The sequence below is a fragment of the Geotrypetes seraphini genome, chromosome 2 (genome assembly GCF_902459505.1).
Source record: "Geotrypetes seraphini chromosome 2, aGeoSer1.1, whole genome shotgun sequence".
NCBI lineage: Eukaryota > Metazoa > Chordata > Amphibia > Gymnophiona > Dermophiidae > Geotrypetes > Geotrypetes seraphini.
The window spans coordinates 324,756,057-324,783,195 of NC_047085.1; the positions used below are offsets into that span (position 1 = coordinate 324,756,057).

General features: G+C 42.9%; 1 protein-coding gene across 5 annotated transcripts in view; it reads left to right on the top strand.

The window, feature by feature from the left end:
- Nucleotides 1-27,139, top strand: part of SLC4A7 (solute carrier family 4 member 7) — a 363,361-nt gene that overhangs the window by 271,051 nt on the left and 65,171 nt on the right. For all 5 annotated transcript variants that reach the window (XM_033930147.1, XM_033930146.1, XM_033930149.1 and 2 more), the window contains 3 exons: nucleotides 7,886-8,131; nucleotides 12,372-12,477; nucleotides 26,050-26,211. In XM_033930147.1, coding sequence (XP_033786038.1) covers nucleotides 7,886-8,131; nucleotides 12,372-12,477; nucleotides 26,050-26,211 — 514 coding nt within the window. The remainder of the gene's footprint in view (nucleotides 1-7,885; nucleotides 8,132-12,371; nucleotides 12,478-26,049; nucleotides 26,212-27,139) is intronic.

Here is a 27,139-nt window from a genome sequence, read left to right on the forward strand (position 1 = left end):
TCAGAGACATTTTAAATGCTTCCAGAATACCAGCCACAAGACAATGTTACACTCAAAAATGGACTAGGTTTTCTGCTTGGTGTGATCTTAATCACCAGGAGCCTCAATCTACCTACTTGCCTTTGATTATCTATTTCTTTTATCTCAATATGGCCTCAAATCCACCTCCATTAGAGTCCATCTCAGTGCAATTGCTACTTTTTATCAACCATTAAATGGAAAGCCTCTTTCTGCTCATCCTGTGGTTTCCAAATTTATGAAAGGACTTTTCAATGTCAAACCACTTCTCAAACCACCTCCAGTGCTTTGGGATGTCATTGTTGTGCTTTCTCGTCTAATGAAGCCTCCATTTGAACCAATGTCTACAGCTCATCTTAAGTATCTCACTTGGAAAGTTGTCTTCCTCATTTCTCTCACGTCTGCTCGCAGTTAGTGAACTACAAACTTTGGTAGCGGACCCACCTTTTACAGTATTCCATTATGATAAGGTGGTACTCTTCACTCATGCAAAATTCTTACCCAAAGTTGTTACGGAATTTCATATCAATCAATCAATTGTTCTCCCAGTGTTCTTTCCCAAACCTCATTCTCATCCTGGGGAAACAGCTCTTCATACTCTGGACTGCAAGAGAGCATTGGCCTACTCTTTGCAAAGGACTAATTCACAAAGATCTTCTCCACAACTTTTTGTCTCCTTTGACCCAAACAAGTTGGGGCATTCAGTTTCCAATCGAACAATTTCCAACTAGTTGATTGCTTGCATCTCATTTTGGTATGCTCAGGCTGGGCTGCAACTGGAAGGTCGAGTAACAGCTCAAAAAGTTATAGGTATGGCAGCTTCAGTAGCTTTCCTTAGATCTACTCTTATTGATGAAATATGCAAAGCTGCAACTTGATCCTCGGTTCATACCTTCATTTCTCACTATTGTCTGGAATCCTATTCCAGATAGGATGGCTGTTTCGGCCAAACTGTATTACAAAATTTATTTTTATAAACGCCAACACTCCCACCATCCCATTCTGGTTAGCTTGGAGGTCACCCACATGTGAGAATATGCTGCCTGCTTGACCTGGGATAAAGCACAGTTACTTACTGTAACAGGTGTTATTCAGGGACAGCAGACAGATATTCTCACAACCCAACCACCTCCCCTGGTTAGCTGGCTATCTGAACTGATGAGATGCACGCCATGCCCAGTGCAGTCAGTCGAAAACTTTCTTAAGTTCTTAAAGTGCAACAGCACTTTGCAGCTGCCCACATTGGGGCTCCATGGATAACATCGCCCACATGTGAGAATATCTGTCTGCTGTCCCTGGATAATACCTGTTATGGTAAGTAACTGTGCTTATCCCAAGACAAGCAGGCAGCCTATTCTCACATTTGGGTGACGTCATCCACGGAGCCCGGATTTGGACAGCTTCGCAAGCAGACTTGCTTGTAGAACTTAATAGAAAGTTTGTGACTGCCGCACCGCGCAAGCGCGAGTGCCTTCCTGCCCAGTGCAGGGCGCGCGTCTCCTCAGTTCTCAGTTTTCTGTGGAGCCGAGAAGTCCTATTTCAACGCTAAGCGCTACTTTATGCTTTCTCTCGCCGCAGCTCGTGTTTTATTTCATTTCAGTGTCGCTGTGTTTTTCTTGCGCGTTTTTATTTATTTTTTTTAAAGACTTTGTTTTTTCTTTCGGTCACGGCAGCGCCTGCCTCGCGGCCTCAACCTGCAGGCTTCGACCTAGCTGCGGCTATTTTCCTGTTTATGTCCCGGCCAGTCACAGGTTTCAAGAAGTGTAGCCATTGCAAATGCGCGATCTCCCTCACTGACCCACATCGGTGGTGTTTGGGACCTGACCATTCTCCAGAATCGTGTGCCTGCTGCGCTACTCTTCAATCTCGTGCCTGCAAACATCGTCAATGTCAGGTGGAAAAACTCTTTGGAGGTATGGATCCACTTGCCCCGGTCTCGACGAAGCTTCTCATCGGGGTTCCACCTTCTGCCTCGTCCTCAACTTTAATCAAGACATCCTCGTTTGGAGGGTCCTCATCCTCAAACAAATCTGCTAAGTCTTCTCTTGACGAGACGCTTGCCTCGCTGCCTCCCTCAGGTCAGGTACCAGCAGTAGTTATCAAGCTGCCCAAGAAGCATGTTTCCAAGTCATTCTTCCTCCTCTTCCTCGGAAACTTTAGCTACACCAAATGTACCATACCCTCAAGTCTCGGAGTCATACTTGGAGGCTATGGTCCAGACCATCTTGGATCACTAGTTTGGTAATATGCTTGCCAAGCATACTCCTGCCTCAACTCTGCTTCCTGCAGTCCAGCCTGAGCACTTAGCAGTATCACAAGGAGTCAAGTCCTTGGCTGTGCCTCAAGCTGATCCTCCTCACTCTATACAAGGAGTCGAGTCCTTGGGAGTTCCTCGAGAGGATTCTATACACACTATGGAAGGAGTCGAGTCTTTGCGAGTGTCTTATCTGGAGCATAAGCATGCTAATCAAGGAGCCGAGTCCTTGTCAGTGCCTCGAGATACCTCGACACCAGGCGTTCAGTCCCTTTAGGTGTCTTGATCTCAAGTCTCCAGCCCTCCCTCCTTGTATAAGGCATTGCCCTTCCCGAGGCATAGGGCAAAGACTCCTCAACTTTCTTCTCAGCGAGACCTGCCTGGTTCGAGGCACAGTTTTCCACAGCAGTCGAGGCATCCATCGAGGCACAGATCCTCTTCTTGAGACAAGCCTCGTCTCATGAGACTCTTCGAAGCCTCCAACTCCGAAGTCGAGGACACCACCTCCAGATACCTCTGCTTCTTCTCCTGCGAGGGATTCTATTCATTCTCTCAGTGAGTCGTCTATACATGCATATTCAGGCCTCAGGTATCAGTACTCCAGAGAAGCTTCACCTTCATTTTCTACCTTGGAAGGCACCTTGAGGTCACCTTCTCCTCGAGCAGATATTCTTGGAGCAGATATCTTTTTCCTCTTTCCTATGTCAAATGAGTAAAGACCTCAGTATTACTTTGAACCTTGATTCCAAATACTCTCAGGAATATTTAGAAGAAATGGGTATGTCTCGACCTCCTGCGGAGTCTCTCAAATTTGCCCATTAATAGACTTCTTTCTCAAGCCTTTAAGAGAAATCTTGAGACACCTTATTCCATTCCTGCTGTCCCAGGAAAATTGGAGTCTCGTTACAGGATGGTCCACTGCAAAGGCTTCGAGAAATCTCAGTTATCCCATCAGTCCCTTCTTGTGGAGTCTTCTCTGAAAAAGACTAACCCTGCCAAAGTTTATGCCACTGTCCCTCCTGGAAGAGAGGGTAGGACCATGGACAAGTTTGGTCACCGTATGTATCAAAATTCTCTCATGACAACTAGAGTTTTGAATTACAATTTTGTTTTCATTTCTTACTTCAAGCATTTGGTTGACACACTGCCTGAATATTTCAAATATATTCCTCAACACCATCTTCCAGGGTTTCAGCAAACAATCGCCACTCTGACTCAACTCCGCATGTATCTCCTTCAATCTTCCTATGATGCATTTGAACTTTCCTCGAGGGTCGCTGCCTTTTCAGTGGTGATGCGCAAGCTTGTCTTGCTCCGCGTTATAGACATGGACCCTAATCTTCAAGATTGTTTGGCCAACATTCCTTGTCAAGAAAATGAATTGTCAACATTCTTTGTCAAGACAATGAATTGTTTGATGACTCTTATCGAGGCAGCTACCAAACAATTGTCTGAACATGAAAGATCATTTGCTTCCATCACTCATCCTAAGCCTAAGCCTTCTAATAATAATAATAATAATAACAGCTTATATACCGCAATACCGTGAAGTTCTATGCGGTTTACCAATATTAAGCAAAGGTACAAATTGATTGACTTTAAGAGGGGAGGAAGGAAGAGGGTTAATAGGACAGGAAATCCATTTTAGGGAGAGAGTGATCAATAGAACAAGTTAATCGCTATAGAGGGGAGAGAGAAGAGAGGATCAGTTGTCTAGATACTTTAGGAACAGGTGTGTTTTCAGACGTTTCCTAAATTCCTCATAAGTAGTGGGCGAAAGCAATTGTTCTAGGTCTTTACCCCATGATGCTGCTTGGTGCGAGAGAAGATGTTCATGGTGTTTTTTCAGTTTACAACCTCTCACTGGGGGGAAACGAAGTTGGAATGTGAGCTTCTCTTGTGTCTGTTAGCTGAGAAGACGAAAAGGTCAGTTATATATTTAGGGGCAAGTCCGTGTAGTGCTTTGAAGCAGAAGCAGGCAAATTTAAACTTTACGCGCGCCTCCATTGGCAGCCAATGCAGCTGCCTGTAGTAGGGTGTCATGTGGTCAAACTTCCTCAGCCCAAAGATCAGTTTGACCGCTGCATTTTGCATCAATTATAAACGTTGCATGTTCTTTTGGGAAATTGCTAAATAGGCGATGTTACAGTAGTCAAGTAGACTCAGTACGAGGGATTGGACTAGGGTTCTGAATGCCGCTGTATCGAAATAAACTTTAATGGATCTGAGTTTCCAGAGAGTAGAAAAATCCCTTTCTGATCAAGGAGTCCACCTGGTCTCTCATGGTTAGGCACTGATCCATAGTTACACCTAGTATCTTTATGGTAGGTTGGATAGGGTAATTAAGATTATTGACACATAGTGGTGATTTGGTGTCAAGCGGATGTGGCGAAGCAACGAAGAAAGTTGTCTTTTCTGAATTAAAAGTTTGAGCCTAAAGGTTGTCATCCAGTGCTCCATCACGTTTATGGCTTCTGAAGCTTTAGGAATAGTTTCAGAGATAGAATTAACGAATGGGATGATGATCGTAAAATCATCTGCATAACTAAATAGTTTTATCCCTAACTGGGTTAGCTGTATGCCTAGTGAGGACATGTAGACGTTGAAGAGCAATGGAGATAGCGGAGACCCTTGTGGCACACCGGATGGATTGCTCCAGGTATCTGAAAGTTCATAATTAAAACGTACTTGATAAATGCGGGACATAAGGAAGCCACGGAACCAATTCTGCACCTCGTCCCTGATACCAATGGCATCTAGGCATTGCAGCAGTTTCCCGTGGTCTACTAGATCAAAGGCAGAACTCGTATCGAATTGCATAACCAGGGCATTAAGGCCCTTACTAAACAGTAGGCGCAGATTGTCTAAAATAGCCGCAATTACTGTCTCAGTACTGAATAACGGTCTAAAACAGGATTGAGTTTCATGTAGGAGAGAGAATTGATCCAGATAATCCATCAGTTGGGTGTGTACCAATCCCTCCATAATTTTTACAATAAACGGAATGGATGCTACTGGTCTGTAGTTGGATATTATAGCTGAAGATTCTTTTCAATTTTTTAGAATTGGGGTTATTATTATGTGACCATTATTAGAGAGGAACTTCCCACCTACCTCTTCCATCTTACCAACCACAAACTTTCTAAAGTTCTACAAGCAAGTCTGCTTGTGAAGCTGCCGCATCTGGGCTCCGTGCATGACGTCACTCATATGTGAGAATAACTGCCTGCTGTCCCTGGATAACACCTGTTATGGTAAGTAACTGCTTTTTGGGACCTCAGCCTGGGAGAAGACGCAGACCCATGTGGTGAAGGTCTGCTGTTAGCAGGATTAGTCCTTGGGAACACCTAGCTAGCCAGCCTGCTTTTATTTATTTATTTTTAGCTCAGGGGCTGTCCCCTGCATAGTTGCTTGCAGTCCTGATTTACTCAGGAGCTTGAGCACAGGCTGTTTGGCTCCTTTCTGTTTTGTTTGGGACTAGCAGTGGGCCGGTTGCGTAGGTCTCCTTTCCATTCACGGTGAGGTTTTCTGGGAGTTGAGGCTAAGTTCAACCTCGGCCTGACTGGTAGCCAGAAGACCCTATATGAGAAAGGTGCTTACACAGGTAGGCAGCTTTGCTGTACCATGCTTTTCTATTGACTGTATTTGTACTGAATGTTCTATATTTGGGCAAAAATATAAAGTGTTAAAGTTTGATAGTATCTGAAGTTGAAACATATTGTACCTAAGATGGTATAGAAATAAAACGAAATAAAAAGAATAAAGGTAATACCTCTTAATTGAAGTAACTTAGATCCAGATGCACTAAAGAGGATCAGTAAGACTGTGTGGGTCTGCTCTGATCCGAATTTTGGCTGATTCAAAAAGAAAAGAAAAATCCCCCATCCCGCCGATGACTGCCCTTCCTGACTAGCAATGACGAACCACTGGGAATTCCCCCTCCCCCCCACGGTAGGGAAAATCGGCAGGAGGAATGCCCACTCCCTCCTGCCATGGTGACACCACTCCTCTCGCGTGAGAAAAAATGGCAGAAGGGATGCCCAATCCCTCCTTCCAGGCTGACCATCGCCCCTGTGGCAGTGAAGCGTCAGGCCTTCTTTTACTAAGCTGTGGTAGATGTTTCTACATCGAACTGAGGCGCTAAATGCTCCGATGCTCATAGGAATTCTATGAGCGTCTGAGCACTTAGCGGTCTGGGCCACGGTAGAAACGTGACTTAATAAAAGGGGCAGATGTGTATAATTACACTGGCCAACAGTCATTTAATGCCTCAAATATTAGACCTGTTTCTGGGTATATTTGACCTACTGATTCCAAAAATGTCAACAATTTTTTTCTCCTATCAGCTCTAGTTTTTGAGATACAGAATTTGTGCCATATACCACTCTTCACGCTGTTCACCCATTAAAAAGTCAAGATATTTTAATGTAGAGTTTAAATTAATATCTTAAGCATGAAGGAAGCATATTAAAAATGAAAAGAAAAGTGTACAGCATGAAAATCTACTTATTTCATACCAAAGACACAAGTTTGATATAAATTTTCCAGCTATTCGACAGACAAGAAGCTCCTTTTGTAAGAATGCTGAAAGTTGCATCTGCCAGGGCAATCCCGCATAAGATTCCAACAATAGTCTGTCGTCATGTATGCATCCCATCTTCCTTGGTATTTGGCTTCCATCGTTTTTATGTCTTGGTGAAATCTTTCACCTTGCTCTTCGCTTAATTCTGGAAAGCGATCTAAGTAATTGTGCAGATAATGGACTTAACACTCATGTTGCAGCTAAGCCTGTTGAAATGGAAAGAGTATAACCTTTACTAAATGTGTGTATTCTGCCTTCTTGTTGCCAAGAAAGTTTTTCATAACAAGAACAAATGAAGACCAGGCAGTTTTATTCCCTGATGCTATGAAATGTGGGTCATTTATTAGTTGTCTGATCTGTGGACCATCAAAAATTCCTGTCTTCAGTTTTTCCATGGTAAATCTGGGTAACATATGCGCTATGTATTCAATGCATGAATTTTCTTTATTCAAAGCCTTTACAAATTGTTTCATCAGGCCTAGTGGTGGCACTATGATTCTATCTTGTGCTACCAAAGGTTCATTGATTACATTTTGTCCTCCAACCGTCATATATTCCCTTAGAGGCCAATCTTTTTTTGCCCAATATTCATGTTTGGCTCTACTATCCCAAAGGCATTAAAGGCAAGGATACTTTGTATAGCCATCATATCTAAGAAACTAAAACTGATGCGGTCTATCCAATGCAATTTTCCGAATCAGCATCCCAAATAAAACCAAGGCACCAAGAAATATATTCTATTTTGTTGGCCTGTGTTGTTGCTTGATACTGTACCACTAAAAAGCACATGATTTCTATTTGTAGCAAAATGATAATGAATTAACATGTGCAAACTTTTTTCTATTGTGAATTTGTATAGAATTTAGTTTATCAAGATAATGCTGTTAATGATTTATATGTGTGAATTTAATACATATGGATATATACTGAATATACAGTTGTATAGTGAGCATTTTTTTAACTTTCATTTTTAACCCCTGCAAGATTGCAAACCACTTTATTTACATGGCTTATATAATGTTCTGAAACAGAGACTATGGGCTTTCATACCTGCCACTGCGTACCAGCATCGGTCTATGGACTTCATTTTTCTGCATATTATTGGTCGCAACAGATGCAAGCAGTCTTGTATGTTACATCACTCGATTTACAGAAGAGGCTTTTGCATCTCTCATTTGCATCATATTTATTTACGAAGCTTTGGAGAAACTCTTCCATCTAGGAGAATTGTATGCTTTCAACATGCACAATGATCTGGATCAACTGACTAATTATCGGTGAGTAAATTAATACTAAATTGGAGGCCATCTTGCAGGCAAATGCACTTGATTATGCACAAGGAATGCTTATAAATTTAAACTGTGACTCAGTTTATTGCTTTTTGGATTCCTTAATTGTTTACCATTTTTAGATATGCACTGGGCTTGTCCTCTATATACTGTTTACTGTCAACAGACCAGAAAACAAAAAAGAAAATCCAATGAGAGCTCAGTTAAAATAAGTAATCAAACAAAAAACAAAAGGAACTGCAGACAAGATGTACAAGATGCAGGCTATGTTTATTATATCAAATATCAATGCGGTTAAATGTTACCACCCTTCCAACAAACCTAAGGACCCGACACGGTCCATGTTTCAGTAAGCACGCCTTCTTCAGGGGTCCAGGGTTGTTAAGGTTTGACTTAAATCGCAATTATAAAAATGATGGTAAACATAGGCGTGTTAAAACTCTGAAAAGGAAGCACAACGACAAACTCGGCAAAAAAAACTTCCACCATAGTGAAGCTTGGAAGTTTTTTTGCCAAGTTCGTCGGTGCGCTTCCTTTTCAGAGTTTTAACAGGCCTATGTTTACCATCATTTTTATAATTGCGGTTTAAGTCAAATCTTAACAACCCTGGACCCCTGAAGAAGGCTTGTTTACTGAAACACGGACCGTGTCGGGTCCTTAGGTTTGTTGGAAGGGTGGTAACATTTAATCGCATTGATATTTGATATAATAAACATAGTCTGCATCTTGTACATTTTGTCTACTGTCAACAGACCTCCATGTAAGAGGGTTTCTGTGTACTAGATCTCTATATCGATAAAAAATTTTAAGCACATGATTAATCACATAAAGTTCCCTCTCACATTTCCTCCTATATAATGTATAGATAGTGGATGTACATTCTCAAATCTGACATTTCAATTACTAAATTCAGAATAAAATCATTTATCTTACCTTTATCTGTGATTTTTCTGCTTTTCTTCTTGTCTTTGCACGGTCTCCTATCCATTTGGCATTTCTTCTCTTCCCATGTCCACCATCCATCTTCTCTGTACATTCTGTCCTGTTGAGCATCTCCCCTCTGTCTGTCCTTCCCTCCACATTCTGCATCTGCCCTCTCACCCTCCACAATCTGCATCTGCCCTCTCAATGACCTTATCTTCATCTGTATTCAGCATTTTTGCTCTGTATTCTTTTCCTTTACCTGTCCTGCATTTCCATCCTGGGTCCATCTATCTTCTCCTGTGATCAGCATCCCCCTCCCATGTCCCATATTGTCCTTTTGTCCCTCTATTCCTTCTCTGTCTAGCACTGCTCTTTTGTGTCCCTGTGCTCCCTCCATGCCCAACATCTCTTCTCTGTCTCCCTCCCTCTCTTTTTTTCTGTCTCCCTCTCTCCCTCCCTCTCTTCCTTTCTTCCCATATCTACTACTCTGGGACCAAGATCTACTTCCTAGATCTACTTCCTCTTCCTCTTGGGTCCAATGTCCTTCCAACACTTTCCCTCCTGGGTTCAGTGTCTTCCTCTCCGCCAATCTGTCTATCTTCCCCTTCCTTCTACTCCATCCCACCCCCACCACTGATCTAGGATCTGTCCTTCTCCTTCCAAATCCTAGGTCCAGCACCTCTTCCTGTCTGTCCTCCTGATCTAGCAGAGCAGCATCTCTTTATCCCTGAGTCCAGCACTGCTGTTCCTTCTCCCCTCTCCCTGTCCTTTTATTTCCTCTCCCATTCCACTGTCTGTCCCTATCCCTCCCTCATAGTCCATCTAACTTTTCCTTGTACCTCCATCTCTGGATCCAGCATTGCGCTTCTTCCCCCCCCCACCCCCCATTTCTTGGTTCCAGCATCTCTCCCCTTTTTGTCCCCCTTCCTCCTCACAGTCCATCTAACTTTTTTTCTTTGTTTTTTTAATCCATTACCGCAATAACGGCACTGTATCCACTACATCTCCTTCCTGATTCCAGCATCCCTCCCCTCCCAGTTCCATCCTTCCCTGTCCTTTTTCTTCCCTTCTCATGATCCATCTAACCATTTTTTTATTACCTCTGTAGCTTTGGGCCTTTCCTGTGAATGCCCCACCCTCATAAAGCAGGAAGTTGTGTTAGAGAAGATGGGAAACTCACAGAGAAAGTCCAAAGCCCCAAGTCAGCAGCTATAGTGGATGAAGTACTGCTACAGCTGTGAAGAAAAAAAGGTTAGATCAACCATGAGAAGAGATGGGTGGGAGAAAAGATGGAATTGGGAGGGGAGGAAGCAAGGGGAGGGACACTGGAACCAGATAGGAGAAGGAAAGAGAAGGGCTGTACTCGGGTACAGATTCAGACACCTGGAACGAGCAGGGGAGAATCAGGGTTTGCAACTGGAGAGGCTTAGCCCAGAGGGAGGGAGAATGAAGATGTGTTAAAATTATTAATGCACATTAATATTTTAATGCATTAATTGTGGTAAAAATGTGATAAATGGATAGCCCTACTGTGTATTTTTCATTTTCTTTATCTAGTGCTTTAAATCAGATGCTTAGCAACAAATTACATAGAGGGTAAGAACTTAAAAGTTGCCTTACTGAGACAGACTGAAGGTCAACCAAGCCCTAGTATCCTGTTTCCAACCTAGGTTACATGTAGATCCCAAGAAGTAATTCAGATTTTATGCTGCATATTCTAGGAATACGCAAAGAGCCGTGGATTCCCGAAGTCTTTCTTAATAATGGCTTATGGACTTCTCTTTTAGGAAGTTATCCAAACCTTTTTTTTAAAACCCTGCTAAGCTAACTGCTTGTACTACATTTCCGGCAATGAATTCCGTGGTTTAATTATACGTTGAATGAAATATTTTCTTCAGTTTTAAATTTACTATTTAGTAGCTTCATCACATGCCCCCCAGTCCTAGTATTTTTGGAAAGAGTAAACAAGTGATTCACATCTACCCTTTCCACTTCACTTAATATTTTATAGACCTATACCTTATCTCCCCTGAGTCATCTCTTCTCCAGGGTGAAGAACCAGAGCCACTTTAGCCGCCCTTCTCTGTATCTTTTCTTCTACTATATCTTTTTTTGAGATGCAGCGACCGGAATTGCACACAGCATTTGAAGTGTGGCTTCATCATGGAGCAGTACAAAAGCATTATAACATTCTGGTGTTTTGTTTTCCATTCCTTTCCTGATAATTCCTAACATTCTATTTGTTTTCTTAGCCGCCTCCACCGCACACAGAACTGGTGGTTTTCAACATATCCTCAGTGATAACACCTAGATCCTTTTCCTGGGCGGTGACTCCTAACATGGAACCTGCATCACGTAGCTTATTGTTTGGGTTCTTCTTTCCCACATGCATCACTTTGCACTTGCTCACATTAAACATCATCTGCCATTTTGATGTCCAGTCTCACAAGGTCCTCTTGAAATTTTTCACAGTCCTCTTGTTATTTAACAACTTTGAATAACTTTGTGTCATCAGTAAATTTAATTATGAACCCTTTCTTCAGGGAACTTAGTCTTAAATGGGTATTTGAAGCAATAGGACATAGTGACTTGCCTAAGGTCACAATAAGTGCTAGTACTGAAGATTGAACCAAGATCTGTCTTTTGAATCCATTTAGTCTAAATGCTGTACCATTTTCAATCTATGATCAGCTTTTCATCTCTTCATGTTGTGATGTATATTTTGAAAAACAGTATGAACACAACATAGGAGATGCTCTATAAAAGTAGGGCCCATTCAGGTAATAGGAAAGAAGGTGTCTTCCCCAGCACCCTGGTTTTTGGCAAATGTAGTTGGTGTAAAAATTTGAGTGTGCAAGTCAAATATTTGTTACCTATGCCAACAATAGTTACTGGGGATATTACATACATGTATAAGCCAATAATTCAAGTGTAATTGGCTCATGATTTGCCATAAGAATAGTGATAGACCTCATTGCCCCAGCAACAGTAGAGTTTCTAATGCCTATAGCAGATGTCCTTTCATTTTTGTTAAAGATTTTTTTCTAATGCTTCACATATTAATGGTAACGTTCTCATTTGTTTAGTACATAACAAATACAATGCTTTGTAAGTCTTCACACAAAATTCAACATGTATTAAAGTAGGAGTTTATCACTTGTGTCATGCAGCATACTGTTTACTTTCAATATAAAAAAAAACCAATTGGAGAAATATTGAAGAAATATACAGTAGCTAAGCACTATTTGAAAACCAGATAAAGAAGACATTTTTGATTGCTTACTGATATTTAAAATTATTTCAGATGTGCATGTTCTGAGCCTACAAATCCCAGTAATGAGACGCTGAAGATGTGGATGAAGTCAAATAAAACAGTAGATGACATTCCATGGGGTAATTTGACAGTGTCTGTAAGTATTCATGTGCATCTTTGTATATAGCTTAAAATACCACATTTTGGTGTGGGAAGCATTATTTCTCTTTGAAATGTTTCTTTATGTAGAAAGATTATGCATCAATAAGATTTCAGCTATATATGCACTAGATGGTGAGTCTTAAGAGTGCTGCTGTAAGAAACAAATGCTTGTTCTGTATCGCTTGGTAGCCTGGTATAGTCCTTACAAATGGGTTATATGCCTCACTGCTTCCAGCAGGTGGAGACGGAGCACAAACTTGTATATCAGGCTAGAATCTGCCCAGCAACTCAGTCTATCTCAGTCTCCATAGCAGGTGGGTAAAACTAGATTGGCTCCCCTCTTAGTACTGTTGGAATTTAGTTTAGGACTCCTGGGTTCCCCTTTTATGCTGGATAGAGCTTGGATGAGTCCTGTTTGGGGATCCGTCCGAACTCCATGGCCTGCCTGTATCCCATTTCTGAAAGGGAAAGGGACACTGAAGTTGCCTGTAGTGGACGTGATGGTCTCGGCCATCTCTAAAAGGCATACTGTGCCTGTTGAGGGTGGTCCGGCCTTGAAGGACCCGGAAGAGCGTAAGTCCCTCCTTAAACAGAATTTTGATGTGACAGCTCTGGAGGTCCAAGCGGCGATGTGTGGCGGGCTGGTGGCTCAAGCGTGTTTTCGCTGGGCCGAATATATCCTTGACTGTAATACTGAGGATTGGGAATTGCTTAAGCGCGAGGTGGCAAAAATTTAATTGGGTACTTCTTATCTTTCAGATGCCATGTATGAGCTCTTAAGAGCTTCTGCCAAGTTGTTGGCGTTTGCAGTAGCAGCTCACCATACTTTTTGGCTTTGCACTTGGTCAGTGGGCTCGGCGTCCAAAGCTAAGTTGACAAAGTTCCTTTTAAGGGATCTTTCTTGTTTGGTGAGGACCTAGGCAGGTTGGTTCAGACTCTCATTGATTCTAAAGTGCCTCATTTGCCTGAGGATAGGCCTGGGCTGCTGGCTCGAGGTGGTGCTGCTTGTGGGCGTGATTTCCGCCGTTTCCACCCTGGTTGAGGGGCTGCCTCTTTTCAGTCCCCTGGGCTCTCTAGAGGCAGGTTCTTCCAGTGCATGCAGTCCTTTCATGGGGCCCGCCGGGGTGCGGGTAGCACCCCTGCCATGTCCCCTGCCGCCTGTCCTGCCCTATGACTCCTTGCTGGCGCCCATCTTGTTCCGGTGGCTGCCTGGCTGCTGGATTTTTGGCCAAGGTGGGCAGACATCACGTCCGATTAATGGGTTCTGGAGGTGATTTGCGACAGTTATGCTCTGGAGTTTGCCTGTTCCTTGCCAGATTGTTTTCTCGCTTCTCCCTCGCAGGTGGTGTGGAAGCAGCAGGCCTTTCGCCAGACCCTTCTAAGATTGTTGGATAACCACGTGGTGGTTCAAGTTCCCCCGCGGGAGTGAGACACAGGTTGGTACTCAATTTACTTTGTGGTGCCAAAAAAAGAGAGGACCTTTCGGCCCATTCTGGATTTGAAGGCATCAACAGTGCTGTTCATGTGTCTTCCTTCCGCATGGAAACTCTGTGATTCTGGCGGTTCAGCTGGGAGGGTTTCTGACCTCTCTAGAACTGACTGAGGCCTAATTGCACATTCCTATTCGGGCCCCCAACATCGCTTCCTGCACTTTGTGATCTTGAGGGCAACATTATCAGTTGTGTGCACTTCCCTTTGGTCGGCCACGGCTCCTCGGACATTCACCAAGGTGATGGTGGTCGTCGCTGTGGCATTGCGCAAAGAGGGCATTCTAGTTCATCCCTACCTGGATGACTGGTTGATTCGAGCAAAGTCATTACAGGAGAGCACTCAGGTCATGGCTCAAGTGGTGGAGTTTTTGCAGTCGCTGGGATGGGTGGTCAACCTTGCCAAGAGCTGGCTGTCTCCCTCAATGCCTGAAGTATCTAGGCATGCTGTTCGACATTTCCTTCGGGAAGGTCTTCCTTCCGGAGGCCCGGGTAAGCAAATTGCAATCTCAGATTTGCCTGCTTAAGGCATCCTGGTGTCCTCGGGTGCAGGATTTCCTCCAAGTCTTGGGGTCGATGGCGGCTTCCCTTAATATTGTGAGGTGGTCACGGGTCCACATGTGTCCTCTTTAGTATGCTCTTCTTCGGAGGTGGTCGCCTCAGAGGCACAGTCTGGATCACCCTGTTCTACTTTCGGGCTTAGCTTGGGGCAGTCTTCGTTGGTGGCTCCAGACCCCCCATCTTGTACAAGGGGCAAGTCAGGATCAGCCGTAGTGGATAGTGCTGATCACAGATGCCAGTCTTCTCGGTTGGGGAGCTCAATTTCTAGGTCACTCAGTTCAGGGCACCTGGTCCATGGAGGAGGCTTCTTGGTTGATTAGTGTCTTGGAGACCAAAACCATCCGTCTGGCGTTGCTAGCCTTCCAGTCCTTTCTGATGGGCAAGTCAGTCAGGGTACTGTCGGACAATGCTATGGCGGTGGACTATGTCAATCATCGGGCGCACCAGGAGCACTTTGGTGGCACAGGAGGTGACTCTGCTGATGGTCTGGGTGGAGTTGCACCTTCAAGAAATATCAGCTTCCCACATAGCTGGGGTAGAGTAGAGAATGTTCAAGAGGACTTCCTCAGTTGTCATGTGCTAGATCCCAGAGAGTGGTGTCTCAGCCCGGTGGCTTTTCAGTTGATAGTGCAGTCTTGGGGTTAGCCCCTCATGGACCTGATGGCCACAAGTATCAGTGCCAAAATACCCTGCTTCTTCAGTCATCGCAGAGACGGTCAGGTCGAGAGCCTGGATGCTCTGGTTCAATCAGGGCCAACGGAGGGGCTGTTGTATGTGTTCCCTCTGTGGCCATTAGTGGGCAGAGTTCTTCGCATAATTTGCCATCCGGGCTTCGTGGTTCTGGTGGCTCCAGCTTGGCTTCAACGACTGTGGTACATGGATCTTGTGAGGCATCTGGTGGCGGATCCTCTTCCTCTGCCTCTATTGGACGATCTTCTAACTTAGGGTCCCATTCCAATGTTCGATCCGGATCCCTTTTGTCATGGCTTGGCTCTTGAAAGGGATCGCCTAGGTAAGAAGAGGTATTCAGGTAAAGTGATCTCTTGGGGTCTTGGAGGCTTTCCACCTCTTATGTGAGGGTTTGGCATCTATTTGAGGAGTGGTGTGATGCGTGTGGAGTAGTCTAACATCTTAGAGTTTTTGCAGGATGGCCTGGATTAGGGGACTGGCTTGTGCTCTCCAGGTTCAGCTTGTGGTTTTGTCAGCCTTTTGGGGGTTATTGAAAGGTCAGAGTTTGACTGCCATTTCTGATGTGATTCGCTTCTTGCGGGCGGCCAAGTTGCTCAAGCCTCCCGTATGACTCTCTGTTCCATCTTGGGATCTGAATCTGATTCTGTCAGTTCTAGTGCGCCCTACTTTTGAACCGTTGGATAGACTGGAATTGGGGATAGACTGGAACCTAAGCACCTCCGGCTGCGCTAATGAGACCAAGTTCCTGGATGCTGGAGGCGATTGTTTCCTGGAACAACTTGTCAAGGAAAATACAAGAGGAAAAGCAATTCTGGACTTAATTCTAAATGGACTGCGAGGACTGGCACAAGGTGTAGAAGTAGAAGGGACGCTGGGAAACAGCGATCACAACATGATCTGCTTCGACCTGGACGCAGGGTCGGTCCAGAACGATGGCCACGGCACTGAACTTCCGAAAAGGAAATTACGAAGGGATGAGACTCATGGTGGGGAAGAAGATTAAGAAGAGGATAAGTACTGTAAAAGCAAGCTTGGTCCCTTTTTAAGGACACAGTCACCGAGGTGTAAAATCTCTATATATTGCTTATCGACAAGGGATCCAAGAGGAAAAAGAACAAGGAACCCGCATGGTTCACTGTAGAGATGAAGGAAGCGATCAGAGACAAGAAAACTTTGTTTAAGGATTGGAAAAGGTCAAGAACAGACGAAAATTGGAATAAGCACAAACTTCAACAACGCAGGCGCCATAAGGCAGTAAAAGGGGCCAAAAGAGACTAAGGAAAAAATAGCCAAGGAGGTGAAAAACCTCAAGCCGTTCTTTCAGTATATTAAGGTGAAACAACCTGCAAAGGAAGCGGTTGGACCATTGGATGACCATGGAATAAAGGGAGTGCTAAAGGAGGACAAAGCAATTGCCGACAAACTGAACACATTTTTTTTTGCATCTGTATTTACCGAAGAGGATATTCGCAGCATACCGGAACCCATCAGGCTATATGCTGGAAACGAAGACGGGAAACTGACAGGGTTGATGGTCAGTCTAGAAGAGATATGTAGGCAGATCGATAGGCTTAAGAGCGATAAATCTCCGGAACCGGATGGCATCCATTTGAGGGTCATCAAGGAACTGAAAGGGACCATAGCTGAACTGCTTCAACTAATAGCCAATCTGTCGATCAAATCGGGAAAGATTCCGGAAGACTGGAAGGTGGTGAATGTTACGTCGATCTTCAAAAAAGGTTTGAGGGGATATCTGGGAAACTACAGAATGGTGAGTTTGACCTCGGTACCGGGAAAGATGGTAGAGGCGCTGATAAAGGACTGCATCATTGATCACCTTGACGGACACGGTCTGATGAGGACCAGCCAGCACGGTTTCAGCAAAGGCAGATCTTGTTTGACTAACTTGTTGCACTTCTTCGAGGGAGTAAACAGGCAGATAGACAAGGGCGACCTGGTCGACATTGTATATCTGGATTTTCAGAAGGCGTTCAACAAGGTTCCACATGAATGATTACTTTGGAAAATTGTGAGTCATGGAATTGAGGGTGAAATTCTCACATGGATTAAAAACTGTCTGGAGCATAGGAAACAGAGTGGGGGTAAATGGACAATACTAAGACTGGAAGAGCATCACCAGTGGGGTGCCACAGGGCTCGGTGCTGGGACCCGTGCTCTTCAACATCTTTATAAATGATCTGGCCATTGGTATGACAAGTGAGGTGATTAAATTTGCAGACAATACGAAGTTATTCAGAGTAGTGAAGACACAGGGGGATTGCGAAGATCTGCAGTATGACATAATGAAGCTTGAGAAATAGGGTTCAACGTGGATAAGTGTAAAGCGATGCATGTTGGTAACAAAAATCTCATGCAAGAATACAGGATGTCCGGGGCAGTACTTGGAGAGACCTCTCAGGAAAGGGACTTGGGAGTTCTGATCGACAAATAGATGAAGCCTACCACATGAAAAGGGCAAACAGAATGCTAGGAATGATAAAGAAGGGGATCACGAACAGATCGGGGAAGTTTATGCTGCTGTTCTGGGCCATGGTGTACCCTCACCTGGAGTACTGTGTCCAGCACTGGTCGCCATACATGAAGAAGGACATGGTACTACTCGAAAGGGTCCAGAGAAGAGCGACTAAAATGGTTAAGGGGCTGGAGGAGTTGCCGTACAGTGAGAGATTGGAGAAACCGGGCCTCTTCTCCTTTCAAAAGAGGAGACTGAGAGGGGATATGATTGAAACATTCAAAATACTGGAACACTTTTCCGGAGTCTGTTATAGGGGAAAACACCCTCCAGGGATTCAAGACAAAGTTGGACAAGTTCCTGCTAAACTGGAACGTACGCAGGTGAGGCTGGACTCATTTAGAGCACTGGTCTTTGACCTGGGGGCCACCGCGTGAACGGACTGCTGAGCATGATGGACCACTTGTCTGACCCAGCAGCGGGAATTCTTATGTTCTTATGACTGCTCTTTGAAGGACCTTGCTCTTAAAGTGGTCTTCTTGGTGGCTATTATTTCAGCTAGATGTGGCTATTACTTCAGCTAGATGTGTTTCTGAGCTGTAGGCTTTCTCTTGTAGGGCTCCCTTTTTGGAGTTTTCTAGGGAGCGGGTTGTCTTGAAGCTTGTTACTTCCTTTCTGCCAAAGATAGTTTCTCCTTTTCATGTCAATGAGGCAGTGGCCCTCCCGGTGTTGGGTAGCTGGGAGGGCTCTTCTGAGCAGAGACAGCTGTGCAAGTTGGATGTCAGTCAGGACCTTCGCTCTTATGTGCAGAGGACCCAGGAGATCAGGAACTCGGATCATCTCTTTGTCTTTCTAGTGGGTCCTCGTAAGGGGAATGGCGCTTCTAAGACTACTATTGCGTGCTGGATCAAGGAGATTATTGCGTCTGCTTCTCTTCTGAAGAAGAAGTCTGTTCCAGAACTTCTTAAGGCTCATTCCACTAGGGTCAGGCAGCTTCTTTGGCTGAATCTTCTCTGGTTCTTCCAGTGGAGATTTGCCAGGCTGCAGTTTGGTCTTCTCTGCATTCCTTTGTAAGCCACTACCGTGTGGATGTTCAAACGCGTCGGGATGCGGTATTCAGTGAATGTGTTCTGGTGTCGGCCCTTCGGGAGTCCCACCCTTAACCCTTTCAGGACCATAAGGATCGTAGGCCAATTTTTGTGGTTTTGATGACATTTTTATGGTAAAAAGGGCTTGCAGATGCCAAAAAATTGATTTTTTTTGTGAAATATCATTATTTTTATTTAAAAAATCACACTTCTGGCTTATGGACAGTGTGGCAAGTGAATCTTCTCGTCAGTCTGGCAACGACGCTAATGAATGAATGTCAGAACCAGTTTGTTTACATAAAGGCAGTATCATATGGAATCCGTACATATCAAATTTAGAACTGTAGACTATCCCAATCAAAATTTATAGGATTTTAAAGTTATGGGACAAATATGTCCCTTGGTCCTGAAAGGGCTAATGGGTACTGCTTTGGTACGTTCCATTCGTAAGGACTATACCAGTCTATGAAGTGATACAGAAGGAGAAATTAGGTTCTTACCTGCTAATTTTCTTTCTGTTAGCTTGTAGACTGGTACAGTCCCCCACCTTGTTGGTCTTTGTGCGGTGATTGCAAGGTTTTGTTTTGCTCGCGTGCAGATTTTGTTTTTTTCTGCGGGTTCTAGAATTCCCCTCGCTTTCTTGTTAGTTAATATTGAAAATTGATGTTTTTAAGTTTATATTAATGTTTTTATGTTTTATTATATTATGTACATCGCTTAGAATATTCAAAATAGGCGATACATCAAGAGTTAAATAAACTTGAAACTTGAAACTTGAGAAGTAAGAACAGCGGCTATGGCTCAGCTGGCTTAGCTAGTGAGCTGTGGGGATGTTTTCTATACCAGGATTAAATTCTAGACATGTTCCAACAGTAGTTTATAAGTATTTGTTGTTTTTTCATCTCCTGTTCGGAGTTGAAGTCTTTCCTACATTCTGCTTGGCTATTCGGCAGACTGAGTTGCTGGGCAGATTCTAGCCTGATATACAAGTTTGTGCTGAGTCTCCACCTGCTGGTAGCAGTGAGGCATATAACTCATTTATAAGGACTATACCAGTCTACAAGCTAACAGAAAGAAAATTAGCAGGTAAGAACCTAATTTCTTCTTCTCAGGGTTTGATTTTTAAATGTTACCAATCTCTTTCACAAAATAGAAGCAAGACCAGATTAGACTGTTTATGATTATTAACCAAAACTTGCCTTATTAGTAAATGATAGAATGCATAAGATATTTTCTTTCTCAAGGGACCCTCGGCCACAAGAGGGCACCTGCTCAAACTCAGGGGCGGAAAATTTCATGGCGACACCAGAAAGTATTTCTTCACAGAGAGAGTGGTTGATCATTGGAACAAGCTTCCAGTGCAGATGATCGAGGCAGACAGCGTGCCAAACTTTAAGAATAAATGGGATACCCATGTGGGATCCCTACGAGGGTCAAGATAAGGAAATTGGGTCATTAGGGCATAGACAGGGGGTGGGTAAGCAGAGTGGGCAGACTTGATGGGCTGTAGCCCTTTTCTGCCGTCATCTTCTATGTTTCTATAAGAGTTGCCATACAGGGACAGACAGCAGGTCCATCATATTCAGTATGCTTTTTCCAACAGTAGCCAACCCATGTCACCACTTACCTGGCAAGATCCCAAAGAGTAAAATGAACTTTATGCTGCTTATCCTAGGAAATAAGCATTGGATTTCCCATAGTCCATCTTAATAATGGCTTATGGACTTTTCTTTCAGGAAATTGTCCAAACCTTTTTTGAACCCTGCTAAGCTAACTGCTTTCACTATGTTGTCTGGCAGTGAATATCCGAGTTTAATTACATATTGAGTGACAAAATATTTTCTCTGTTTTGTTTTAAATCTCCTACTTAGTAGCTTCATCATATGCTCCCTAATCCTAGTGTTTTCAGAAAGAGTAGACAAGTGATTCATTTATACCCATGCCACTTCACTCAGTATTTTATAGATTTGTCCTATCTCCCCTGAGCCATTTCTTCTCCAGGCTGTAGAGCCTTAGCTGATTTAGCCTTTCCTCATAGGGAAGTCATCCCATCCTGTTTATAATTTTTGTCATTGTACCTTTTCTAATTCAGTTATAGTTGTTTTGTTTTTAATGGCAATCAGAAGGGATGAAGGGATTTCTGTAGTAAGAAGTATAATGTATATACATACTACTGGTCATAGAGGTCATATTTGTTCTAACGTGTGAGTTAGTGTTAAATTAAGGCTGTTGAATTTGTGGTTTGATAGAAGGTTGTAAATTTAGGAAGCACATTTTACATTACATTGCATTTATTGGTTTCTATTCCACCGTAACCTTTCATTTTTAGGCAGATTACAATGAGAAATATCTGTCTATTTCCAGAGAATTACATTTTAAAACCTAGTATAAGACAGGCTTTGGGTTATTCTAGTTTGAGATGTATTTCCTAAATAATGTTTTGATTTCCTGTTCTTAAGAGTCTGACAACATCTGCCTCTAGTTTTGCTGCTTGGAATGTCAACAGACCTTCTAGTGTTTTTAGTTTCTTCGCTATCTTAATTGGAGGGTAGGTAAAGGAGGGTTCAGATTTTTCCTTAGTCTTATTTCTTTTAGGATAAATCTATCATTCAAATAGGTTGGAGCAAAAATCCATATAACACTTTAAACACAAGGCAGTAAAATTTGGATAAAATGCAGGCCTTCACAGAAAGCCAGTTTACCTTTAAGTAGGCTGGGGATATGGCATATTTATTCAAGGAGGAAAATTAATCTTAGGGCTGTGTTTTGTAAAGTCTGTAACTGTTTTACCATTGAAGCTGAATATGGCAAATATAAGAATTTATAGTAATCCAGCATTCCCAAGATTAAGGAAATTCAGTCCCTTCTCCTCCACGCCATCGAGGAAGTTCCTCTCGACCAGTGGAATCAAGGGTTTTTCTCCCACTATTTTTTAATAGCGAAGAAAATTGGAGATCTCTGACTGATTTTCGATCTCAGAGCCCTCAACAAGTTTTTGGTCAGAGAGAAATATCGAATGCTGTCCCTGGCCACTCTATATATGCTCCTGGATCGCAACGATTGGCTATGTTCTTTAGATCTCAAGGAAGCCTACACTCATATCTCGATTCGCCCGGCTTCCAGGGTTTCATATGGCAAATCACCACTATCAATACAAGGTCCTACCATTCGGCCTGGCATCTTCTCCCAGAGTCTTTACAAAGTGCCTGGTCATAGTGGCAGCAGCCTTGAGGTCTCAAGGTCTTCAAGTCTTTCCCTATCTGGACGACTGGCTCATAAAAGGCCCTTCCTCTCCGATTGTCGTCCTTGCCATTAACCAAATCTTCTTGTTTCTTCAGAACTTGGTTGTCGAGATCAACTTTCCAAATTCACAACTTCTTTCATCTCAAAGACTCCAGTTCATTGGAGTCCAGAACATTGGAGCCCTTCTCAACACCTTACAAATGAGTGTTCCTTCCACAAGATCGTCAGAATGCTTTACTTCAACTTTGTCATCAAGTGAACCAGCATTAGACCATTTCAGCCAGGCGAATGATGGTTCTTCTGGGCCATATGGCTTCTATGGTCCATGTGACCCCTCTGGTGAGACTCCATCTCAGAACGCCTCAATGGACTCTGGCTTCACAGTGGTCTCAGGCGACTGATCCTCTATCGGAACACATTTCTGTGACATTATCTCTTCGGTCGCTTCAGTGGTGGATGATCCAAGTTTATTTACAGTTTGATATACCGACCATCAAACATCTGGACGGTTTACAATTGTTAAAATCTCTCCAGAGGTCTGTTTTTTTCACATATCAAAAAGTATTGACCACGGACAATTCAACTTACACATGGGGAGCATATCTGGATGGTCTTCAGACTCAAGGTCATTGGTCCACCAGAGAGCAGAAGTTCCATATCAATCTTCTGGAACTCAGAGCAATTTATTATGCTCTCATAGTTTTCCAGCATCTCATACATAATCAAGTCCTCTTGCTTTGCACAGTCAAGTTGCAATGTATTCTATAAACAAGCAAGGAGGCACAGGATCTCTCCTTCTTTGCCAGGAAGCTCAAAGGATTGGCTTTGGGTGACTGCTCGGAACATCTACCTCAGAGCAGTCTACATTCAGGGGGAGCAGAATTACTTAGCTGACAAGCTTAGCAGAATTCTTCAAGCTCACGAATGAACGCTCAACTCTACAGCTCTCCATCCCATCTTTGTTCAGTGGGGCACTTCTCAAGTGGACTTGTTTGCATCTCCCCACAACAAGTTGTTCCAGTTCTGTTCCAGACTTTACTCACCTCACCGCCTGGAGGCGGATGCATTTCTACTGGATTGAGCACACAAGTTTCTCTATGCGTTTCCACCTACCCCTCTCATTCTAAAGACTTGTCAAGGTCAAGCGGGAGGCAGCCACCATGATTCTCATAGCTCTTCAGTGGCCCAGGCAGCTTTGGTTCTCCTTTCTACTTCAACTTACTACCAGGGAGCCAATGCCTCTGCCAATATTTCCAACTCTTCTTGCGCAGAGTCAAGGTGCACGTCTGCATCCCAATCTTCTGCCATTACACCTGACAGTTTTGTATCTCTCGGGCTGAATGCTGCTGGGCTTTCTCAGCCTGTTAGAAGTATAATAGATGCCTCCAGGAAAACAGCCACTCAACAATGTTATCAACAAAAGTGGACTAGTTTATCTTCTGGTGGCATCTTAATCATGATCCAACATCCCTCTCAATTGACCTGCTGTTGAATTACCTTCTGCATTTGTCTGACTTGGGACTCAAGTCTACATCTATTGAAGAGAACATTTACTGTGCCTCTCCTTTTTTTTATTCTTTATTTTTATAACTTACATCAAATGTAACAAAAAGTAACATCATTTTAACTTAAATATATCACTAGGAAATTCTATAATCATACTCAATATATTTAATCCCATTCCCTCCCAACTCTTCAATATATCATAACACATATATCATATAATAAAGACTTTCCTTTCATTCAAAGCACCTAGTGAAAATTCAAAAAATTACCCCCCCTCCCCATTTTTCATTTGTACTAACCAGGGAAATGATATTTATTTATTGTAATAATTTGTTAATGGCCCTCCACACATCTTGAAATTTATTAAGATTTCCTTTCTGAAGAGCTAATGTTCTTTCCATTTTATAAATGACACACTGAATTCCACCAAAAACTATAGTTTAATCTACTCCAATTTTTCCAATTGCATGTTATTTGTTGTATGGCTACTCCTGTTAAAATAAGTAAGAGTTTATTATTTTTGGAAGATATTTGGCTCTTAGCCCTCACAGACATGCCAAATAATACTGTATCATACGATAATGCCCCATAATTTTCTAACAAACTATTAATTTGGCCCAAAATTGATTTCCAGAAAGCCGTAATAAATGGACAATAGAACAATAAATGATCTAAAGTCCCTGCTTCAAGATGACAATGCCAACATCTATCCTTTTTTTTTTTATTTATTAAGTAGTTCTTTGAGGGGGGACTATTGAAAAATTTGTTCTTCCCTATTCGTGTGGTACATCTATTAGGGTCCATCTCGGCGCTGTTATAGCTTTCTTCAGCTAGTTGAGGGTAAACCCCTCACTGCTCTTCCTCTGGTCTCCAGATGTATGAAGGGTCTTTTCAATGTCAAACCACCTCTCAAGCCAATTCGGTAGTCTGGGATCTGAATATAGTGCTTACTAAGTTGATGAAGCCTCCGTATGAACCAATGTCTATGGCTCATCTTAAGTATCTTACCTGGAAAGTTGTTTTTCTTATTGCACTCACTTCTGCCAGAAGTGTAAGTGAACTTCAAGCATTAGTGGCAGATCCCCACCTTCTACAGTTTTTTACCATGATAAAATGGTTCTTCACACACATCCAAAATTTCTCCCAAAAGTTGTCACTGAATTTCATCTCAATCAATCGATTGTGCTTTCAGTTTTTTTCCCTAAGCCCTATTCTCATGCAGAAGAAACGATACTTCACACTCTAGATTGCAAAAGAACTTTGGCCTATTATCTCAACAGAACAAAGCTTCATAGAGCATCTCCTCAACTTTTTATCTCCTTTGATCCTAACAAGTTGGGGTATCCGGTTACCAAGAGAACGATATCCAATTGGTTGGCTGCATGCATCTCGTTCTGTTATACTCGGGCTGAGCTGCAACTGGAGAGTTGTGTCACAGCCCATAAAGTTAGAGCTATGGCAGCTTCAGTAGCTTTCCTCCGATCTACCCCTATTGAGGAAATTTGTAAAGCTGCTACATGGTCCTCGGTTCATACATTCACCTCACATTACTGCCTGGAATCTTTTCCAAATGGGATGGGCACTTCAGCCAGTCAGTGTTACAAAATTTATTTTCCTAAAAGGCCAACTCTCCCACCAGAATTGGAGGTCATCCACATGTGAGAATATGCTGCCTGCTTGTCCTGGGATAAAACACAGTTACTTAGTGTAACATGTGTTATCCAGGGACAGCAGGCAGATATTCTCACAACCCACCCACCTCCCCTGGTTGGCTTCTTAGCTGGCTTACTGAACTGGGGGACCCTGCACCTACGTCGGGTGGGAAGGCACTCACGCATGCGCAGTGTGGGCTATCGCAAACTTTCTAAAATCCAAGTGGTGATGCACTTTTGAAGTGTCCGTACCGGGGCTCCGTCTGTGACGTCACCCACATGAGAATATCTGCCTGCTGTCCCTGGATAACACCTGTTATGGTAAGTAACTGTGCTTTCTGGTAGTTTCTGGATTCATAGCATGATAGAAGACAAGGCAGCCCTTGATTCTCTAGGGGGTAGTATAATGGTAGTTGCTACAGCCCCAGAGGGGATTTAAGGCTCCAGAAAGGGTCTTTGGATTTTCCCCTTCCAATTGAACATTCACCTTAAGGACTGGAGATATGGAGATACTGTACATAAGTTTCAACTTGTGGTTGACATTTGCAAACATTCAAGTGGAATGCCTTATTCACTAATGAAGAGTAAAGTTTTTAATTGGCAGTTCAATATCTTATGTGGTCTGGATTCTAGAAGGAGTGAGGAGTTTGTCTGGTACATGCTTGCCGTGGGCCTCCAGCGTGGAAGTTGGCCTCGGCCCTGGTCTCATATAAATATTTTTGTATGCCCCTTTGCCATCATCCTGAAAGGGTTGAGGCAGCTACCTAGACCCTGGGGTTACATATATATCCTTTGTAAACTGGTTTGGGTGTCTTTATGGATAAATTGTAAAAGAAACGACAATTTTTTTTTTTTTTTTTTTTCCAGGAATGCAAAACGTTTCATGGCGTATTTGTTGGATCTGCATGTGGTCATCATGGTCCTTACATTCCTGATGTTCTCTTCTGGTCTGTCATCTTGTTCTTCACAACTTTTTTTATGTCTGCTTTCCTCAAACAGTTCAAGACCAAAAGTTATTTTCCTACCAAGGTAATCACAAAGCAACTGGTTTTCATTTGCTATTGAATTATTTTTTCATGTTTTAACTATTGATCAAATTTCACTCTGGAATAGAAAACCTCCCTGCTGTGTGCTTCGTACACATGCTTATTCACTGATCTTGATGATACCTTTAGCTTATGTAGTAATTAAATGGATATTGCAGTGTAGTAGTGAGGTATGGCTGGAGTGTGTGTATGGCCCAATATTCATTTGATCTTATTTGTTTAATGGCACCCACAAGACATACAAGTCCTTTGTGAATTTTCAGTGACATTATACTGAACACGTACCACTGGCAACTATATGTCCTAAAGGTAGTTCTATAAAGAGGGCACCAACATCTAGTCACTAAGTATGTATGAAAATGACCAAAATATCGGCGTATATGCATATATGTGTGCACATAAGACATACATGCATTCCAGCTATGCGCTATTTTGTAAAATGGCACCTAAATTCAATGGTAGAGAATACTAATCTATTTGTAATCATGGAAGTGGGTCAATAAATATAAATAAATAAATAGAAATACTCCACTTACAAGCTAAAGAGCACTACCACAACGGAAGAAAAAGGCCTCATCCGATGCTCAAACCACCTCCACCCACATCATTGGCCAAAAAAACTTCCGAAGTGAATGTGCTACTGCCACTACTCTAGCAGGACTAAGATTACTAGCAGCTTTTTAAAGTATGTAGGTATCGGTGATACAAAGCTATTATATCACTGATAAAGCTGCTAGAGTAGTGACAGTAGCACATTTACTTCGGAAGTTTTTTTGGCCAATGATGTGGGTGGAGGTGGTTTGAGCTTCGGCTCTGCCGTAATAATACCTGAACTATAAACTCCTATACGTTTGCCAAAAGGTGCTTAAAAAGATACAAAAAAGAAGGCAAAAGATGTCAGTAAGGACTCT